Raw genomic sequence first — 22,463 nt, forward strand, 5'->3', positions numbered from 1 at the left:
CCTAAGTGGAGAATAGCTACCAAGAATGGGTACTGTGTAATACTTTATTTCTCCTCTGGAGGCGCTGCAGGAAAACTGATCACTTAGTACCAGGGTTGCCCAAATATTCCAGCTAGGCTGTTCTAGCAGGGAGACAGCTAGTTATCAGCTTATTGTTGGACCCTTAATTCAAGTGTATAACTGTTAAAACTTTGTCAGGGTTTAAAGCCAGGGCCGCCATGAGGGCATTACTGACCATACTGTCAGAGGGGGCCCAAAATGGGCCGCCTCTCTTCTGTTCACCGGGCCCCAGCGGTTCCGTAACTGAACATGAGTCCTCGGACTGATGAAGGAAGAAGACGCCGCTAAACCGCGGCCAAGTAAGGAGGAATTTTTTTAAAACTTTTTTTTTTTGTAACGTCGGATTATGGGGGCAGGATAGGAGATCAAATGGGGCAGAATGGAGAGACATGGGGGTAGTAAGTCTCAGTCCTGGCCCCATATCTTCTCCCATCCTGACCCCATGTTACTCCATCCTGACCTCCTGTCATCTCCATTCTCCTCCCATATAAACCGAGCTCATGTGTATAATGTCACCGGTATATTAGTACTGTGGGTTTTTGTTAATCAGTTTTGTAGCATTCGATCACTATGTGGTGCTAATATGTGATCTGGTCATAGTGTGACAGTATTTGTCCCATGTATGTGCTATTATCCGGTCACTATATGGCAGTAATATGTGGTCCGGCCATGTTGTGGTTTTTGTCCCATGTATGTGGTATTATTCAGTCAGTATATGGTGGTAATCTGTGGTCTGGTCATGATGCTGCAGTATTTTTCCCTTGTACATGGTATTATTCAGTCACTATGTGGTCCGGCTAGGGTGTGACAGTATTTGTTAATTGTATGTGGTATTATTCAGTCACTGTGGTGGTAATATGTGTTCTAGTCATGGTGTGATGGTATTTGTCCCTTGTATGTGGTATTATTCAGTCACTATGTGGTGGTAATATGTGTTCTAGTCATGGTGTGATGGTATTTGTCCCTTGTATGTAGTATTATTCAGTCACTATGTGGTGGTAATATGTGTTCTAGTCATGGTGTGATGGTATTTGTCCCTTGTATGTGGTATTATTCAGTCACTATGTGGTGGTAATATGTGATCCGGCCATAGTGTGATGGTATTTGTGCCTTGTGTGGCATATTGTTCATTTTTTTTAAAAATGTATGTGACTCATTCCTTTAAAGAAAAAGAAATAAAAATATTCCCATAAAGAGTACTGTTTTGTTTTTTTTAAGAATTGTTTAATAGGTTAGAGTAGAGTAGTGCCCGGCTAAAAGAGTCTACCTTGTGGTGGCAGCTTAAAAAATCTTTTGGTCGAAACAAAAGCTGATGGCTATGTGTGTGATATGGTGTTCAGTGGGAACTGTTAATGTGCGATTGGTGAGGATGTGGTGCAGAAGTGGAGTTTTTCCAGGAGTGGGTGGTGGGACTGTGGAAGGTTTACAGGGTGGAGGCGGAGCTGGGGTGGAGGCAGAGCCTGGGCGGAGTCTCAAGTGTGCCTGAAAATTCCTGGTGTCAGCCCTGTTTAAAGCTCCATGGTACGTCACTAAAAGCTGCTGTTTTTTATGCTGTTTCCATTTAAAGGCAACCTTATGGATTCTGTATGGATTTTAGTCACCATCTACGCATATATCTACATCCTTCCTAGGTTAAACAAGAACATATATGTATGAGCACTGATGTGGAAGGCGATTTCACACAAGGTTTCAGTGGCACCAGCAACCCTCAGGCTTTGGACTTCGATTGAAAATATTTCAGGATTGAAGATTCTAGAGAACAGTTTTCACACCTTTCTGGCACACGTTATGGACCTTTTATCAAATTCTTCATCATGGTCTCTTTTAGTACATTATTTGGAACCATCTAAAATTAATTTAGCCTTTAAATAATTACTGAGCAATATTTTAGATAAATATGCATAGTGTTTGACCATCATGAATTGATGACTCTGTGAAAACAGTTCTTAACCTGCCAAGCTTCTTCTCTACTGCACTCAGTCTGTGCAGTCATAGAAATAAGAAGGAAGCCAAAATATGAAGTCCTACAGGAATATTTATGGAGTAGAGGACAACTTGGTTATGTGTTTGTGGGAGATCTGTTCATGTTTGTAAATAGAAGCATATACTTGGTGAAAAATAATTAATTAGACAGTTTTACGAGATAGGACAATATAAATAGAGACAGTCTCCTGGCATTTATTACCTTTTTTCCAGTTTCCATTGGACACTTTTATTGTTCGTTTCCATCAGAGATTTCTTGGCTGGTCTCAATTGAATCCAATGAGGGCTCAGCTATAAATATATAGAATTATATCAGACAAACAGAGGAAAAATTATTTGAGGATGGCTAAAACTAAGAAAAAGATCCTAAAATAAGTCACTACAATCTACAGATGTACCAAAATAAAAATGAGAAAAGGTCTAACAAACTTTAACCAGTTTAGCGTCTTTATTGATATCATGTACGTGCAATTACTTTGTGGCTCCATGTTTAATTTACTGCATATGTAGCATCCTTGCTACAAGATGTATTTACAGTGCCTTGAAAAAATATTCATACCATGTGAACTTTTCCATGATTTCTCACATTAAAGGAAACCAGTCAGGATTGTGCTCAGTAATAGTGTTGAGCCACCCCCCTAGTGTTCGAGTTCGGTTCGGTTCGTCGAATTGGGGCGTGTTCGACGAATGTTCGTCGAACACCGTCGAACCCCATTGAAACCAATGGCAGGTAAACACAAACACCTACAAACACATAGAAAAGACCTTAAAAGGTGTCCGAAAGCTTACAAACTGCTCAGAAGACACAACAAACACATGAAAAAGTAACAAATACATATAGTCATGTGAAAAGAAAGGTGGAGGAGAAAAAGGAGGAGGAGACACAGATATAGGCATGTCATGCCCTTCTAAAATCAAGAAAGACTGGAGTAAAAATCTAAAATCAGCCTACCAACACCCAGACGTCGTGACAAAAAAATGTAAAAAAGAAATATCTTTAGGTAGAATGGTGACGGGCCCATTCAGAACACTTTCCTTAGAAGACGTTGTTGTTTCCCCGTTGGGAGTCGTGCCAAAAAAGGATCTCAATGCATTCAGACTAATCCACCATTTGTCATATCCAAGGGGCGGGTCAGTAAATGACAATATCGACGCAGAACCAAGTACAGTACTATATACTGTACCTTCTTTGACGAGGCAATCAGGTGGGTCAAGAAGTTGGGAAGGGGCACCCTAATGGCCAAAACAGACATTGAGGGGGCGTTCCGGTTACTACCTGTGCCTCCGAATAGTGTCCGCCTATTGGGCTGCTTCTGTGAAGGAGCATACTACATAGATCGCTGTTTGCCCATGGGGTGCTCCATATCCTGCTCACTATTTGAGGCATTTAGTTGCTTCCTCGAATGGGTCGTCATGGACGTTACTAAGGGGGCACATATTATCCATTACCTCAACAACTTCTTATGCCTGGGCCCAAAAGATTTGCCACAGTGTGAATACACGCGGTAGTCCACCTGTGAGAAGGAGAGAGCTGGAGGGAGAGCGGACACCCCAGAGCCGAGGGGTTAGATTGATAAAGGAAGGCAGTGTAGCTTGCTTCATGGGTGGGGTACTCTGCTGACTAGCAGACCCTGCTACTAGGCCCAAAGTTTGGCCTGGGCTAGATGCAGTTAAAAAATAGGAATTATATAAACAGGTGGTGTACCTGGCTTCATGTGTGGGGTACTCTGATGAGTAGGAGACACTGCTACTAGGCCCAAAGTATTGCCTGGGCTAGATGCAGTTAAAAAATAGGAATTAGATAAACAGGCGGTGTAGCTTGCTTCATGGGTAGGGTACTCTGCTGAGTAGGAGACACTGCTACTAGGCCCAAAGTATTGCCTGGGCTAGATGCAGTTAAAAAATAGGAATTAGATAAACAGGCGGTGTAGCTTGCTTCATGTGTGGGGTACTCTGATGAGTAGGAGACACTGCTACTAGGCCCAAAGTATTGCCTGGGCTAGATGCAGTTAAAAAATAGGAATTAGATAAACAGGCGGTGTAGCTTGCTTTATGAGTGGGGTACTCTGCTGACTAGCAGACCCTGCTACTAGGCCCAAAGTATTGCCTGGGCTAGATGCAGTTACAAAATAGGAATTAGATAAACAGACACTGAAGCTTTGGAGCAGACCTCTGATTCCAAGGCCATAGTATGAGTAAACATCTCTGCAGACTCAACCATCTGTGTTACCCCAAGCCATAATGTATGTAGTTTCTAAAGGTTAAAAGGGGGGGAGTGATCCCACCCACCTGGAATTGACGATGCCAACGACATGTAAAACACAGCAAGGGGACTCCATTTTTTCCAAAAATTGGGCCACAGACACCACTTAAGTGGCATCAATTTTGCCAGAGTTTAATAAAATGGTTGGTGAGGTGATTTTCAAAAATCATCAACCTTTTAGTCTCCCCAGGATGACACAGGGGTAGAAAAGTCCTTGCAAATCCATGATTTGTTCATTTTGATGAACGTTAGTCTGTCTACATTGTCACTGGACAGCCGCGTGCGCTTATCTGTCAGCACAACACCAGCAGCGCTGAACACACGTTCAGAAAGAACGCTGTCTGCGGGGCACGACAAGATCTCCAAAGCGAGAGTGGCGAGCTCAGGCCATTTTTCAAGATTGGAAGCCCAAAATGACCAAGGGTCCAGTTCCACAGTCATGGCATCGATGTAAACTTGGAGATACTCTTGTACCATCCTCTCTAGGCATTGGCTATGCGTCAGACTTCTTATCTCCTGTGGCCTTGCAAAGTATGGTCTAAAAAATTCTTGAAATGATTGGAAAAAATTGCTGTTACCACAAGATGCGATGTTACGGTTTGAGTGATGACTCGACAGTCCCACAGTTGGCAAGTTAGAACTCAAAGATTCACTATGTGCACCACTGGTGTTTTGTGGAAAAGCAGATGTAAGATTCTGTATCAGTTTCTGCTGATACTCCTGCATGCGTGAATCCCTTTCTATGGCAGGAATTATTTTGCCAAATTTACTTTTGTATCGGGGATCTAAGAGTGTTGCAACCCTGTAGTCGGCATTACTTTGGATTCTGACAATCCGAGGGTCATGTATCAGGTAGTGCAGCAAGAAGGCACTCATGTGTCTTGCGCATCCAGGAAGACCAAGTCCTTGTTGTCTTGGTGGCGGCGAGGTGAGAATCATGCTTCCTTCCTCTGCCCTCTCCCCCCAACCTCGCACAACAGAAATTTGATCAAGGTCCCCCTGATCTGATGAGTCTTCCATGCCCAGCGCCAGTTCATCCTCCCCTTCTTCCTCAGCTCCTGCACCTTCCTCAACAGTTTGGCTGCTACCATGCGCCCTCGGTAATCCCTCTCCCCCACCCTCCAATGCCAGCCGCCTTAGTGCTGCCGACCATCTGGACCTCGGAGATATTATCCCCTCCACATACGACTCCTCCTGTTCTCTTGCTCCTCTTGTCCCACCACCTGACTCCGAATACTGTTTAAGGTGTGCTCCAGAATGTAAGTGACCGGAATAGTCATGCTGATAATGGCATCATCAGCACTAAACATCTTCGTCGCTACTTCAAAACTGTGCAGAAGGGTGCATAGGTCCATGGTCTGAGACCACTCCTGCAGCGTGATTTGCCCCACCTCTGGATCTCGGTGGCCCAGTCTATACGTCATAACGTATTGCACCAGGGTTCGTCGGTGCTGCCACAGTCGCTGCAACATGTGCAGAGTTGAATTCCACCTTGTGGGCACATCGCATTTCAGCCGGTGAACTGGCAGGCCCAACAACTTCTGTATAGATGTAAGTCGTTGAGCTGCGGGATGCAAATGACGGAAGTGAGCACACAGCGGCTGTGCCCTCTGCAGAAGCCCATCTATTCCAGGATAGCGGGATAAAAATTTCTGGACAACCAGGTTCAAAACGTGAGCCATACAAGGCATGTGTGTGACATTGACCCGGCTAAGGGCCGCACCCAGGTTTGCAGCATTGTCGCACACGGCCTTCCCTGGCTGCAGGTTCAGTGGAGACAACCATTGATGGAACTCGGTCTTCAGAGCTGACCACAACTCCTCAGCTGTGTGACTCCCATTTCACAGACATTTCAAGGTAAACACTGCCTGATGCCGTTGAGCCCTGGTGACCGCATAGTAAGGAGGTGTGCAGGATCCCTTCTGCACAGTTAGCATGCAGGTGGCACTACCAGACAGGCTTTGGGTGCAGGTGGAGGAAAGAGATGAGGTTGAGGAGGCAGAAGCAGTGGAGGAACTTCTAGATACAGAGGATCGTCGCGCAACTTGTGGGGACGGCAAGACTTGGACAGCAGCCCCTTCTGCTGTCACCATAGTTACCCAGTGCCCAGTCACCGACATGTAACGCCCCTGTCCATGTCTACTCGTCCAAGTGTCTGTGGTGAAATGCACCCTGTCGCACACAGAGTTTCTCAAGGAAGCGGTGATGTTGTGTGCGACATGCTGGTGTAGTGCAGGCACAGCTTTCTTTGAGATGTAGTGGCACTGGGCATCTGGTACTGGGGCACTGCGACGGACATAAGGTCTCAAATCCTCTGTGTCCACCAGGCGGAAAGGCAGCATTTCTGTAGCCAATAGTTTGCAGATGGTGAAATTCAACCTCTTAGCTTTGTCATGGCTAGGAGGAAATGGTCTTTTACTTATCCACATCTCAGGGACCAAGAGCTGGCTGCCGCGCTTAGATGGGGTTGAGTAGGGTGTCCCTGGCAAACTGCCGGTCTGTGAGGAAGGTGCAGGCGGAGATATTATGTTGCTTGATCAAAATGTTGTGGTCTTGATGTCGGAGAGCGCTCAACATCAGCAGGTGTTTCCACTTGCAAATTTCCTGACGACCTTCCAATCACACTGGCTGTTGCGGGTAAAGAGGTGGAAGGTATGCGTCCAAAACCATGTGCGATTGCTGTCCCCACAGTCACAGAGGATGAAGAGGCCGTGGATGCACTTGATGGGGCAGATGGTGGTTGGCCCGGCCCACTAGGCCGCATTGTAGCACAGTGAGCTTCCCACTACAACTTATGCCTCATATCCATGTGACGGTTCATGCATGAAGTACTCCAACTATTGATTTTTCATTCATAAAATCAGAAGTATGATTACTATGGAATTGCATGTGGAATTTGACTGCTTCAAGAGAAACAGCATCGCAAGTGAGCCAGTGAAATATTTGCTTTATATGTAATTTTGAATAAATTCAGATTTTATTTGGGACTTTTGGTGCTCTTTTTTTGTGTGAAATGGATATTTGAGAGCGTCCTGTGCCACTGTAGCACCCCTCCGACTTGGTTTAAGGGGGATATCGAACTAGGAAATGGTTTTTGTTTTTAAGTTTTTGTTTCTCAAAATGTTAAGTTTGTCTGATTTATCTCCTTACAGGAATATTTTTGAGTAAAATGTAAATTGTTCTTTTATTCTGTAAAATACTGACAACATTTCCAAGCAATAAATGTTGTATTTTTTTTTTCTGACAAAGAAAAATGGTCAAAAATAAAAAGCCAAAAAGCCCAGTGCTTTCAGACCTCAAATAATGCAAAGAAAACAAGTTCATAATCATTTAGAAACAACAATACTAATGTTATAACTCAGGAAGAGTTCAGAAATCAATATTTTGTGGAATAACCATGATTTTTAATCACAGCTTTCATGGGTCTTGGTATGCTTTCCACCAGTCAAAAATGTAAGCAGTTCTTCTTTGTTTAATGGCTTGTGACTATCCATCATCCTCTTGATTACATTCCAGAGGTTTTCAATGGGGTTCAGGTCTGGAGATTGGGCTGGGGTATAATGCAGGATGTAACTCAGGATCAGTAATGTAATGTATGTACACAGTGACTGCACCAGCAGAATAGCGAGTGCAGCTCTGGAGTGTAATACAGGATGTATGCATTCTATCCATATGTAAACTGTAAATATGTGCTCAATGGAGCATGCATCTGTTTTAGTATAATATTACATGGTTACTTACTTTTTTCCAGTTTCCAATTGACAAACTCAGAGGTTGTAGACTGATGCTTTACTTTACATCTGAATGTTTTCCAAAAGTCTTCCTCTTTGACAGTGTGCTGCACAGAACTTATCGCATAATAGAAGCTATTTTCTTTTGTATCGGCTTTAATATTTTGTTTAGAAATTATTTCTGTGTCTTTGTACCATAATACTTTTATGCGTTTTGGATAAAAAGAGTGAATTCTGCACTCCAGATCCAGTAGGTCTCCAACCTGATAGGAGTTTTGCTTTGTCCGAATTGGGCCTAATTTCGCTATATCTAAAGATAAAAAAATAAATAAATAACTTTAAAAGTCAGTTTCAGAATAGCTTGTCCTAACCTGATCAACAACACTTGCTGCAATCTGTCAGGAATGTCTTATATCTGTCAATAGCTCTACGTGTTAACTGTTCTGTGTAAATAAAATATAAGTTGTCCATAACTTAAATATTTGTGGCCTAACCTTAGAAAAGTCACAAATATAACATCATAGGGGTCCAACAAGAGGCAGCCCCCAACGATCAGCTGCTTGCATCTCCAGTGAGGGCTGTGCTGCTCTGTACGCTGTGTAGTGGCTGTTCTTAGCTGTATTACCTCTCAGATCTAGGTCACTTCAATAGGAGCCAAGCTCCTGAGACTGACTGGTAAACAATGTATGGAGCTACGCTGTGCCAGGTCTGTTCAATGTTTGCATCTGTCAGCTCCCAGAGCTGTTCAGTCGGGGTACTGGGTGTTGGATCCCATCAGAATCATAATGTTGTCCTAGACTAACCATCGATCATCAGTAAACAGTGAACAATCCCTTTGACCGCACTTTGGGTTTCAATTTCTCAATCGTTTTTACCATCTTGACACATTGTCAATAAATACTCATATTCATTGTTTATATCCAGTAAAACCTATTGTATCCAACTCATACAAGTGATTAGTGGCATTTCCTATAACAAACCCTACATGTAAACAAGAATGTATCAGAAAGGAGAGATAGTAAAAACCATGAGTTATCAAAAAACTAAAAAATCTATCAGTATGTTATACTAATTTAGATTTATCTACATATAACCAGTCCAAACAGTTTTATCCACTTAAAGACCGCTAAAGGTTATGTTCACATGCAGGGTTTTTTGGCTGCTTTTTTCTGCATTTAAATGTATGCATTTATGCATTTAATTTGCATTAAAGGGACTCTGTCACCTGAATTTGGTGGGACTGGTTTTGGGTCATATGGGCGGAGTTTTCGGGTGTTTGATTCACCCTTTCCTTACCCGCTGGCTGCAATATTGGATTGAAGTTCATTCTCTGTCCTCCATCGTACACGCCTGCGCAAAGCAATCTTGCCTTGTGCAGGCGTGTACTATGGAGGACAGAGAATGAACTTCAATCCAATATTGCAGCCAGCGGGTAAGGAAAGGGTGAATCAAACACCCGAAAACTCCGCCCATATGACCCAAAACCAGTCCCGCCAAATTCAGGTGACAGGTTCCCTTTAAAAGCTGCTTTTTACGGTACCAGCAAAAGCTATGAGAGTTCAGAAATCTAATGCACACGCCTGTTTATTTTTCTTCCTGACCGAATTTGAGAACTGCAGCATGTCAATTCTCTCAGCATTTTTGCACCCGGAGAAAGCAAGAAGAATGGAAAACTATGCTGCAAAAAAAAAAAAAAAAAGCAGTGACCTTTTTGGTGAATAAAACTAGCCTTATTATTAAATATGTACTGGAGGCAAAGCACACATAAAATCCGTACACAAATGATGCTGAAAAAATGCGATAGAAACAATTTGAATGCAATGAAGCACTGAAAAATGGGCATTTTAAACACAGCGTTTTTGCTGCCGAGAGCAAACTTTGGCTACAGAAAAAAGTCATCAGTAATGCTGCATGTGAACATGGCCATATATTGTTCTTACACCAGTTGATTAGAGGGCGATGCACGGTGCTCTGTACAATCCTTATGCCCAAGTTTTTCCTATCAGCCTTGGACAGGGAGGCATTGGTCTAAATTACTCTCCCCAATTTTTCTTTTATTTTACATCAACACATTACAAGAGCCATAAACTTTACTCTTTATCATTGACAAAGCTGGTGGCTTGATGTTCATGGGAGGGTTGCAGTTCTTCTTTCACAATTTGCGGTACATTTGCTTTGTAGGGAGAGACCTATGAGTTTAGCTCACCCAGGCAGGGAGTCACCAGATGTGCACGCTCTACGTTGTTTTTTTTTTTTTAGATGTCTGCCATTGGGAGCCTACCCCTGTTTCATGCTGCCACTTTTTGTAAAAGGTAAGAGAAAAATGTCATGCTTACTTTTCACCCTTAATGATAGATCTTTGCAAATAGGCAACGGTAGACTTCCATGCTGAATTTCCATAGTAAGCACGGCCCCATGATGAACTTGGAAGATGGGAGTTATATGTACGTCACAGATGCAGTTAAAGTAAATGAGTTTATCTCTTGTAACAATTGGATCTAAGCTGATGGGATCATTCTCGGACTGTAGAGGTATTTCCAGCTCATTATTGTTGTTATGTGATTTATTTCTGTTCTCTTTGGAGTTCCAGGAACAGACTTTAGTTTCATTTCCAATGCCTTTCTTTAAATACAGCGTTATAGTAAGGTCTTTTGGTCTGAAGCCAGATATATAACATTTCAGAGTACTCTTTTCCAAATGAAATAGGTCTTCCTTAGTGATCTCCGAAACAGTCGGTGTAGCTGTAAAGATCCGAAATGACATCATTTATTACACTTGCTTATACAAATCCTTGAGAAATAACAACTCATTGGCGGTGAGACATTGTGAGGTAGCAAGCAGGTATACAGATTGAGTACTCACACACAAGCTATACGGCTTTAGGTGAGCTAAGCGGACAGTAGTATTATCTAAGGCCATAGGGCAGTATATCATACCCAAACAGTAAGGTGGCTCAATGGTTGGCAATGTTGTTGACTATCAGCGCTGGGTCTCTGGGTTTAAATTTGACCAAGGTCCATATCTGTGTAGAGTTTTTATGACCTCCATGATTTTGCTTAGATTATGTCCAAGTGCAGTCAAAGGTTAATTGATTTCCTACCAAACTGACCCCATTTCATGCTGAAAATCTCATTAAAGCACTGTCGTAACTAAAAAACAAGAAATAAAGTGTATTTTTTTTTACAATGTAATGCTAGTGTATGCATGGCAGTGCAAAATATGCACCAGGACCAGTAGTTTTCCTACCAGAGAGGTAAAATGCACCACATTATGGGGCCTGTGGTGAGAGGAGTCTGAAAACAGAGCTTCTGTGATACTGGTATGAATACCACGTGGCTCCCAGAAAAGGCACAAAGATGCCAATAGGAGATGTTTTAGCATTCAGAAAGGAGTCAAAATGGCAGCACCCCTAGTTATCAGACACGAATAGTACATACAAATTATATGTCTCCTAAATTTGTGATAAGCCAAACCCTATAAAGATACAATATTGAACTTTAAGCCTCGTAGCTCCTAACACCAGTTGATTTTCTTATTTGCCTCCAACTTTTGGACTTATTCACACGTCATGGTCATGTCTCAGTTTTTGCTACTATTTTCCCAAATGAAGGCCTTAAAGGATCAGAAGGTGTCCTCACTGCCAATGTATCTCCAGTACTGTTACATATATAACAAGGTTTTCTTAGTAGAGACTGTGAGTAAACGTTTTACCTTTTATACAAAAGTAATAGCATATTACTAGTGCCACTGTAATGAAGGCTATAGCTACAACAATCCCAACTACAATCCATGCTTTGCTGTGTCCTATAAGAGAATAAAGACAACAAAATGAAGGTATGTACAATTAATCACAATGATGGGGGGAATGACAGGTCCTCATATGAGATTTCCACTACTATTTTCCTAAGCAGTTGACGGTATTATAATAATATACATGGGGAAATTTAGTTTCCGACAGTAAGGCCATGTGCACACGTTCAGGTTTTTTCGCGTTTTTTTTGTGTTTTTTCACGCTAAAAACGCTATAAAAACTCATTAAAAACGCATACATTATGCATTCTATCATTTAGAATGCATTCTGCATGTTTTGTGCACATGGATGCGTTTTTTTCGCGAAAAAAACACATTGCTGTAAAAAAATGTGCATGTTCATTATTTTTGCGGATTTTCTGCGTTTTTCCCGCAATTCTATGCATTTGGGAAAAAAACGTACCAAAAATGCGGTAAAATCGCGGTAAAAACGCATGCGGATTTCTGGCAGAAATGTCTGGTTTTTGTCAGGAAAATTTCTGCAAGAAATCCTGACGTGTGCACATACCCTTAGGGTATGTTCACACGTTCAGGATTTCCATCCTTTTTTTTTCCTGACTGTTTTTTAAAAAACTGCAGCTCTTGGCAGAAAACGCAGGTCCTTTTTTTGGTCCTTTTTTGGTCCGTTTTTGATGCGTTTTTTGATGCGTTTTTTTGATGCAGTTTTCTAGCCAGAGTCTGTGTGTTTTCTAGGAATTTTTTTAGGGTTAAAATGGCTGAAAATACCCTAACCCTACCCCTAACCCTACCCCTAACCCTACCCCTAACCCTACCCCTAACCCTAACCCTACCCCTAACCCTACCCCTAACCCTAACCCTAACCCTACCCCTAACCCTACCCCTACCCCTAACCCTACCCCTACCCCTATTCTAACCTTAGTGAAAAAAAAAAAAAAAAATTCTTTATTTTTTTTATTGTCCCTACCTATGGGGGTGACAAAGGGGGGGGGGTGTCATTTACTATTTTTTTATTTTGATCACTGAGATAGGTTATATCTCAGTGATCAAAATGCACTTTGGAACGAATCTGCCGGCCGGCAGATTCGGCGGGCGCACTGCGCATGCGCCCGCCATTTTGCAAGATGGCGGCGCCCAGGGAGAAGACGGCCGGACGGACACCGGGACGCCGGGTGAGTATAAGGGGGGGAGATTAGGGCACGGGGGGGCATCAGAGCACTGGGGGGGGGGGGCATCGGAGCACTGGGGGGGGGCATCGGAGCATGGGGGGGCGGGATCGGAACACGGGGGGGGGGGGCAGCCACACTCCGCCCACGCACTTCCGCCCGCTCCCCGCACTTCCTGCTGCAGCGGTTCTGCACATCAAACCGCAGTAAAACCCGCAGATATATTTTTGATCTGCGGGTTTTACTGCGGTTTGGACCTCACAATGGAGGTCTATGGGTGCAGAACCGCTGCGGCTCCGGAAAAAGAATTGACATGCTCCTTCTTTTTTCCGGGAGCTATTCAGCGCGTCTTTTTTTTTACAATTTCCGGACCATGTGCACAGTGTGTCCTGTTTTCCATAGGGTACAGTGTACTGTACCCTGCATGGAAAACAGCTGCGGAACCGCGGCGGCAAAACCGCCGCGGTTCCGCGGTAAAAAACGCACTGTGTGAACATGGCCTAAAACTACACCGAGAAGTGAAGGAAATAAACACCTGAAAAGAGAACATGAGTAACTGAGTCGCAATACCACTAATGTAATCTACCTACAAGGTCTTATCAATGTAGAAAAAAGCACTTGGCACATCTGTGACACAATAGAAAGACATGCCCATCATTAGATGACATAGTCCATGCAGAAGACAAGTCCATTATTAGATATGGGAAAACTTTGCTCCCCATTCCGCTCTATTTACTTTTTTAAAACATTGCATATCACAATTAATGTGATGAAGGAAAGGTAGAAACCATATTCAGCTGCTGTTAGATATACAGATCTCATGTCTCTGTATGTAACCACAAGTGGTAGCTAATGCTGTGATCTATAATAAATCTCCAGTGGCCATATAAGAGCAACTCTTCTAAAGTCTATGACTAGAGCCATCCTAGCTACTGGCTTTGACACTTACCTTCCTTAGCAGTGACTGAGAGAGTAATATTACAAGTAAGCTCGTCTCTCAGTGACCTGTGGGTAATTACACAGGAATACACATCTCTGTCCTCATCTGTGCTCTTGGGCTTCACAGACAGCACATTTGTCACATTGTACGTGTCATTTTGGCTCGGGACTGGTTCAGTGGTGCAGGTTTGGCTATCCAGTTCAGACTTGGATGAAGCTTTACTGTACTTCACCCATTGTATTGTTACAGGTTTCGGATAGTATCCATTTACATAACATGTCACAGATCTCTCTGTGTCCGGATTCATCTCTAGCCTGGAGTCACTCAATGTACAAGTTGGCTTAGCTGCAAAGAAAAACATTATTATTACACACTGTGTGAGGCTTGTCAATGCTCATGGACAAGCCGTGAGGCTCTGTAGTCAAGAGGTCCTGGGTCAGTTATCAATAGGGCTCATCAAAAACAAAAGGGGTAAGGCAAAGGCGAAGTCAGGTCACAGTTCGAGGTCAGAATTTCAGAAAGGTGACGCATCAAGCTAGGCAAACGGTTGGTCAGAGATAAGCTATAAAAGGTCAGGTAGCAATACTCTAGATCAGAGACAGTACACTGAAGAACAAGGCAAATATGCACCATTGAGCTAAGGCTACAACTGGGAATAATCAGAGGCAGACAGCCTGCTAAATAGCCAGGTAATCACTGAGCTGTAGGAAACCCAGTACACCCTGGCCCTTATAGGGCGACTGAACTGTCACTCAAAATGCTGAAAGCACACTCCTGCCCCAAATTGAATGGCCAAGCTGTCTATCACAATACTGACAGCTAAGCAGGTCCCTGCCCCAGATAGGACGGCTGAGCTGTCTATCACAATACTGACAGCTAAGCAAGCACCTGCCCCAGATAGGACGGCTGAGCTGTCTATCACAATACTGACAGCTAAGCAGGTCCCTGCCCCTGATTGGACGGCCGAGCTATCACAATACTGACAGCTAAGCAAGCACCTGCCCCAGATTGGATGGCCAAGCTGTCTATCACAATACTGACAGCTAAGCAGGCACCTGCCCCAGAATTCACGGCCGAGCTGTCTATCACAATACTCACAGCTAAGCAGGCACCTGCCCCAGATTGGACGGCCAAGCTGTCTATTACAATACTGACAGCTAAGCAGGTCCCTGCTCCAGATTGGATGGCTGAGCTGCCTATCACAATACTGACAGCTAAGCAGGCACCTGCCCCAGATTGAACGGCTGAGCTGTCTATTACAATACTGATAGCTAAGCAGTCACCTACCCCAGATTGGATGGCCGAGCTGCCTATCACAAAACTGACAGCTTAGCAGTCACCTGCCCCAGATTGGATGGCCGAGCTGTCTATCACAATACTGACAGCTAAGCAGGCCCCTGCCCCAGATTGAATGGCCGAGCTGCCTATCACAAAACTGACAGCTAAGCAGGCCTCTGCCGCAAATTGAACGGCCGAGCTGCCTATCATAATACTGACAGCTAAGCAGGCCTCTACCCCAGATTGAACGGCTGAGCTGTCTAACACAATGCCGACAGCTAAGCAGGCACCTGCCCCAGATTGGATGGCCGAGCTGCCTATCACAATACTGACAGCTTAGCAGGCCCCTGCTTCTGATTGAATGGCCGAGCTGTCTATCACAAAACTGACAGCTAAGCAGGCACCTGCCCCAGATTGAACGGCCGAGCTGCCTATCACAATACTGACAGATAAGCAGGCCCCTGCTCTAGATTGAATGGCCGAGCTGTCTATCACAAAACGGAAAGCTAAGTAGGCCCCTGCCCCAGATTGGACGGCTGAGCTGCCTATCACAATACTGACAGCTAAGCAGGCACCTGCCCCAAATTGAACGGCCGAGCTGTCTATCACAATACTGACAGCTAAGCAAGCCCTGCCCCAGAATGAACGGCCGAGCTGCCTATCACAATACTGACAGCTAAGTAGGCCCCTGCTCCAGATTGGACGGCTGAGTTGACAGTCACCAGACTGAGTTGAGGAATCGAGACACAGTGCTTGTGATTTCAGACTCTATTTATTCATAAATTTTGTGCAGGGTTGAGGTCACAACCACCGGCTTATTTCTATACATTCTAAATAATGAAATAAAGATAATAAACAGCATTTAATACCAATTTGAACCTGATAATTTGGGTATGTTCCTGTGTGTCGTGTCTGCTGCAAATTTTCTGCAGAGGAAAAAAACACTGAAATCTCATTGTGGAATAGGTGTGGATTTCCCACACATTTAACCCTTGGCACTTAAAAGGCGGAACTATGAATTCACAGTCGCAGTATGTAATGACCGCAAATAACAATTTGCGCTGAGAATTTTCACTGCGTTTTTGACCCGTGGGACTGTGCGCAAAGGGTATGTTTACACAAAACACTGGTGTTTACGTGGTATTTTTTTGTCCTGAAACCTTTTGTTAATATTTTTCTTAGGTGTTATCTGTTCTCTGTTTTCTTTTTAAAATCTTTTTTTGCATTTTTTTCTCATGATTTTTTTCATGATTTTTAATATTCTTAAGCAATGAATAAAACTACCTTTTTAAGGCGTTATTGCTATAAAAAAAAAAGAAAACAACCATGTGTTTTTTTGGAGACTTCCCATTGACTTCTTTTGTCAAGTATATAGCAGCTTGATAGCCGAAAACACCTAAAGCATGGACATAGTAACATAGTTAGTAAGGCCGAAAAAAGACATTTGTCCATCCAGTTCAGCCTATATTCCATCATAATAAATCCCCAGATCTACGTCCTTCTACAGAACCTAATAATTGTATGATACAATATTGTTCTGCTCCAGGAAGTCATCCAGGCCTCTCTTGAACCCCTCGACTGAGTTCGCCATCACCACCTCCTCTTCTATGTTCGTGGAAAAACCTTCTCTCCTCCAGACGCAAAGAATGCCCCCTTGTGCCCATCACCTTCCTTGGTATAAACAGATCCTCAGCGAGATATTTGTATTGTCGCCTTATATACTTGTACATGGTTATTAGATCGCCCCTCAGTCGTCTTTTTTCTAGACTAAATAATCCTAATTTCGCTAATCTATCTGGGTATTGTAGTTCTCCCATCCCCTTTATTAATTTTGTTGCCCTCCTTTGTACTCTCTCTAGTTCAATTATATCCTTCCTGAGCACCGGTGCACAAAACTGGACACAGTACTCCATGTGCGGTCTAACTAGGGATTTGTACAGAGGCAGTATAATGCTCTCATCATGTGTATCCAGACCTCTTTTAATGCACCCCATGATCCTGTTTGCCTTGGCAGCTGCTGCCTGGCACTGGCTGCTCCAGGTAAGTTTATCATTAACTATGATCCCCAAGTCCTTCTACCTGTCAGATTTACCCAGTGGTTTCCCGTTCAGTGTGTAATGGTGATATTGATTCCTTCTTCCCATGTGTATAACCTTACATTTATCATTGTACATTTATCACTTCTTTTAAACACTCGGAGACTTGAAGGTGGTGATAATTGATCAAAAGACTTAAAATATAAACCGCCATTCATTTTTCAATAAAAATTAATAAGTCTTTCAAGTTTTTTGCATGATTTTTTTCGTAGTGATTCTGCTCCAAAACCGCCTGGGGAAGAAAAAATCAGAAACCTACCCTAAGGCTACGTTCCCATGATGAGATTTTGGTACGTTTTTGATGCTGCAGATTTTCTGCAGCATTTCTGAACCTATTAAGTGGAATGGTCCGGTCGCTTCTTTTAAACACTTGACGCTTTCAAAAACCTGAAGCATTTCCAAGACGCTCAAAAGACTGAACATATAAATGCAAGACGTTTCTCCACAGAAATGAATAGGGAGGGGTTTTTATGCGTTTTGCAGGCACTTTGTCCATGGTTTGTAAGAACGGACCCCTTCCAAACATGATGGGGAAAACAAATGGAGTGTGACCATACCCTAAGTCTCTGTAAAAATCCACAGCAGAAAGTGACAGGCTGCAAATGCTGATCTGCACGGTAAGACATTTAATGCTGCTGATTTTTGCGAATGAGACTAATGAATTGTTGAAAAAATTAATTTCCTAATATGGCACTTAAAGGTGCGGTACAATATTGGAATAGAGACAGCTTTTCTAAGAAACAGCTAAATAGGTGGTGCTGTTTTCCAATCTCACTAAATTCTTTAAAGTAACTCCAAAGTAGAGGACACCTGAATCTGTACGTTTACCGCAGCACAGTAATTGTAGTCAATGACATGATAGTGCTTCCTGTTCTGTTTTGTGAGTGTTGGATTTTGCAACCCTGATCTGCACTGTTCAAAATCTCCAAAAAGATCCTATGAGCCCTGATCTCCGCTGTGTCTCTGATCTCAAAATTGAAGAAAACAACCGCACTCAGAATATGAATTTGCGTCATAAACGTGAAATTTTTAAATAGGGAACACCACAGTGATTTAATGTGTTGAGGTAACGTTTTGACCCCTTGATGGGCCTTTATCAAACCTCACTTTCAAGTGGGGGGCAATGGAAGGGGAGGAGAACAATGTCCAGGAAGGACACCAGCTCCACTGGAGAAAAGAAGAAAATACGAGGATCCGGAATGGCACGGACAGGGAGTGAGATCCCTACAAGCACTGTGAGTCCAGAGGCAGGAAGGTTGGTGGGTGCACGCCTTTCCTCTTACAACGTGTCTCTGATCTCAGCACTTACCTGATATCTGTAGAGAGACTTCACTTGTCTCCTTACCAGGGGTGACGATAATAGAACAGGTGTATTCTCCTTCATCGCTGGACTGAAGGTTGGGTAGGTACAGACTGCCATTTCCTTCCATTAGTCCACTGTCCGGTATATGTGATCCAGGTCTGTCAGCGATGTGACGTGTACCATCAAAAAAATAAACCCGTGTTTCGTTAGTTTCTGGTGCTTTCTTAGTCCAGCGCACAGAAACTTTGGAAAGATCCAAAGGTGAAGTTTTATAGCCTAGAAAGTTACAAGGGACGGTTATGTTATGACCCAGCAGAGCCTGTATAGGGGGTAAGATCCTGGTGATATCTAAATTACCTGAAAGATAGGCAAGAATAATCTAATTAGTAGCAATTTAATACTGCATGTTTTATTTAGCTAATAAACTAAAGAATGGAGGCAAATAATTATTTTGGTGCAGTAAAAATAATTTAAATGGATTGTTCCCTTTCAGAAATTGCTTGTCTCTGGGCGCAGTTTGTTATATAAAACAAAACCCACTGGCGTTACTCACCCTCCCCAGGTCCGGAGCTCAACTGCTGCTCCCGCTATATGCTATTGTTGTGGCCGTATTCCCACGTAGCATATATTCTGTGTGTTTTCTACTGCTTTTTATCTACATGTTTCCTACAGATGTCCGCATAAAAATACACTATAACAATCTAATCTGATTTATTGCATTTTTTAAAGCTTGTTTTCATTTATTTGATTTGATTTTAGTGCAGATTTGAAACAGCATTTTTAATATTTTTAGTACAGATTATCGTTATTTTCTGGACTTAACACACTGCTGTGTTGTTAACGTTTTTTTTCTCAGGCTCCCTATAGAAGCCGATGGAGAAAAAAACTCATTAAAAATGTACAGTTCAACAATGTCTCTAAACACACAGCGAGCAAGACTTTTCATAAAATCACATCCACTTTGCTTGGAAAGTTAAATGCAGCATCTGTATAAATAATTAAATCATTAGCTGCGCTGTCCTCCTCTATATATAATTAGCCATCCTGTGCCCCTGTATATATAATTATCTGCACTGTCCCCTTCTATATATAATTAGCCATCCTGTATCCGCTGTATATATAATTAGCTGCACTGTCCCAATATATATATATATATATATATATATATATATATATATAAAATTGTTTAAGGGGTACTTCCGTCTGTCTGCAACTTCCGTCACGGAAATCCCGCGTCGCTGATTGGTCTCGGAAGCTGCATGTCCTGGCTGCCGTGACCAATCAGCGACGGCCACAGCAGCCCGGCCGAGAATTAGTCCCTCCCTACTCCCGTCCAGTCGGTGCCCGGGGCCCGCTCTATACTCCCCTCCAGTCAGCGCTCACACAGGGTTAATGCCAGCGTTAACGGACCGCGTTATGCCGCGGGTAACTCACTCCGTTACCGCCGCTATTAACCCTGTGTGACCAACTTTTTACTATTGATGCTGCCTATGCAGCATCAATAGTAAAAAGATCTAATATTAAAAATAATTAAAAAAACAAAAAACCTGCTATTCTCACCTTCCGTCGTCCGCCGAGGTGCGCGCTGCTGCCGCCAGCTTCCATTCCCAGAGATGCATTGTGAAATTACCCAGAAGCCTTTGCGGTCTCGCGAGACCGCTAAGTCATCTGGGTAATTTTGCAATGTATCCTGGGAACGGAAGCTGGCGGCAGCCGTGCGCGCATCGGCACAGCTTCGCTGGACGCCAGAGGGTGAGTATATAACTATTTTTTATTTTAATTATTTTTTTTTAACAGGGATATGGTGCCCACACTGCTATATACTACATGGGCTGTGTTATATACTGCATGGCTGCTATATACTACGTGGTCAGTGTTAGATACTGCGTGGGCTGTGTTATATACTATGTGGGCTGTGTTATATACTGCGTGGGCTGTGCTATATATTATGTGGGCAGTGTTATATGCTGCGTGGCCTGTGTTATATACTGCGTGGCCTGTGTTATATACTGCGTTGCCTTTGTTATATACTGCGTGGGCTGTCCTATATACTGCGTGGGCTGTGCTATATACTGTGGGCTGTGCTACATACTACGTGGGTAGTGTTATATACTACGTGGCTGCTATATACTACGTGGGCAGTGTTATATATTACGTGGGCAATGTTATATACTGCGTGGGCTGTGTTATATACTGTTTGGTACGTGGCCTGTGCTATATACTATGTGGCTGCTATATGCATACATGCATACATATTCTAGAATACCCGATGCGTTAGAATCGGGCCACCATCTAGTCTATATATAATTAGCCATCCTGTATCCCCTATATATACAGTTAGGGCCAGAAATATTTGGACAGTGACACAATTTTCGCGAGTTGGGCTCTGCATGCCACCACATTGGATTTGAAATGAAACCTCTACAACAGAATTCAAGTGCAGATTGTAACGTTTAATTTGAAGGGTTGAACAAAAATATCTGATAGAAAATGTAGGAATTGTACACATTTCTTTACAAACACTCCACATTTTAGGAGGTCAAAAGTAATTGGACAAATAAACATAACCCAAACAAAATATTTTTATTTTCAATATTTTGTTGCAAATCCTTTGGAGGCAATCACTGCCTTAAGTCTGGAACCCATGGACATCACCAAACGCTGGGTTTCCTCCTTCTTAATGCTTTGCCAGGCCTTTACAGCCGCAGCCTTCAGGTCTTGCTTGTTTGTGGGTCTTTCCGTCTTAAGTCTGGATTTCAGCAAGTGAAATGCATGCTCAATTGGGTTTAGATCTGGAGATTGACTTGGCCGTTGCAGAATGTTCCACTTTTTGGCACTCATGAACTCCTGGGTAGCTTTGGCTGTATGCTTGGGGTCATTGTCCATCTGTACTATGAAGCGCCGTCCAATCAACTTTGCAGCATTTGGCTGAATCTGGGCTGAAAGTATATCCCGGTACACTTCAGAATTCATCCGGCTACTCTTGTCTGCTCTTATGTCATCAATAAACACAAGTGACCCAGTGCCATTGAAAGCCATGCATGCCCATGCCATCACGTTGCCTCCACCATGTTTTACAGAGGATGTGGTGTGCCTTGGATCATGTGCCGTTCCCTTTCTTCTCCAAACTTTTTTCTTCCCATCATTCTGGTACAGGTTGATCTTTGTCTCATCTGTCCATAGAATACTTTTCCAGAACTGAGCTGGCTTCTTGAGGTGTTTTTCTGCAAATTTAACTCTGGCCTGTCTATTTTTGGTATTGATGAATGGTTTGCATCTAGATGTGAACCCTTTGTATTTACTGTCATGGAGTCTTCTCTTTACTGTTGACTTAGAGACAGATACACCTACTTCACTGAGAGTGTTCTGGACTTCAGTTGATGTTGTGAACGGGTTCTTCTTCACCAAATTAAGTATGCGGCGATCATCCACCACTGTTGTCATCCGTGGACGCCCAGGCCTTTTTGAGTTCCCAAGCTCACCAGTCAATTCCTTTTTTCTCAGAATGTACCCAACTGTTGATTTTGCTACTCCAAGCATGTCTGCTATCTCTCTGATGGATTTTTTCTTTTTTTTCAGCCTCAGGATGTTCTGCTTCACCTCAATTGAGAGTTCCTTTGACCGCATGTTGTCTGCTCACAGCAACAGCTTCCAAATGCAAAACCACACACCTGGAATCCACCCCTGACCTTTTAACTACTTCATTGATTACAGGTTAACGAGGGAGACGCCTTCAGAGTTAATTGCAGCCCTTAGAGTCTATTGTCCAATTACTTTTGGTCCCTTGAAAAAGAGGACGCTATGCATTACAGAGCTATGATTCCTAAACCCTTTCTCCGATTTGGATGTGGAAACTATCATATTGCAGCTGGGAG

At 43.1% G+C, this 22,463-nt stretch overlaps 1 gene segment (V, D, J or C); it reads right to left on the reverse strand.

Annotated features, from left to right (window-relative positions):
* The window catches only part of LOC138648730 (Ig gamma-2A chain C region-like), a 47,272-nt gene that overhangs the window by 6,975 nt on the left and 17,834 nt on the right, over positions 1–22,463 (reverse strand). Inside the window, 5 exon segments of the C gene segment in view lie at positions 2,246–2,334; positions 8,048–8,347; positions 10,374–10,778; positions 13,921–14,256; positions 18,595–18,945. Of these exon segments, the coding sequence occupies positions 2,273–2,334; positions 8,048–8,347; positions 10,374–10,778; positions 13,921–14,256; positions 18,595–18,945 (1,454 nt within the window).

Source organism: Ranitomeya imitator, chromosome 9 (assembly GCF_032444005.1).
Source record: "Ranitomeya imitator isolate aRanImi1 chromosome 9, aRanImi1.pri, whole genome shotgun sequence".
Taxonomy (NCBI): domain Eukaryota; kingdom Metazoa; phylum Chordata; class Amphibia; order Anura; family Dendrobatidae; genus Ranitomeya; species Ranitomeya imitator.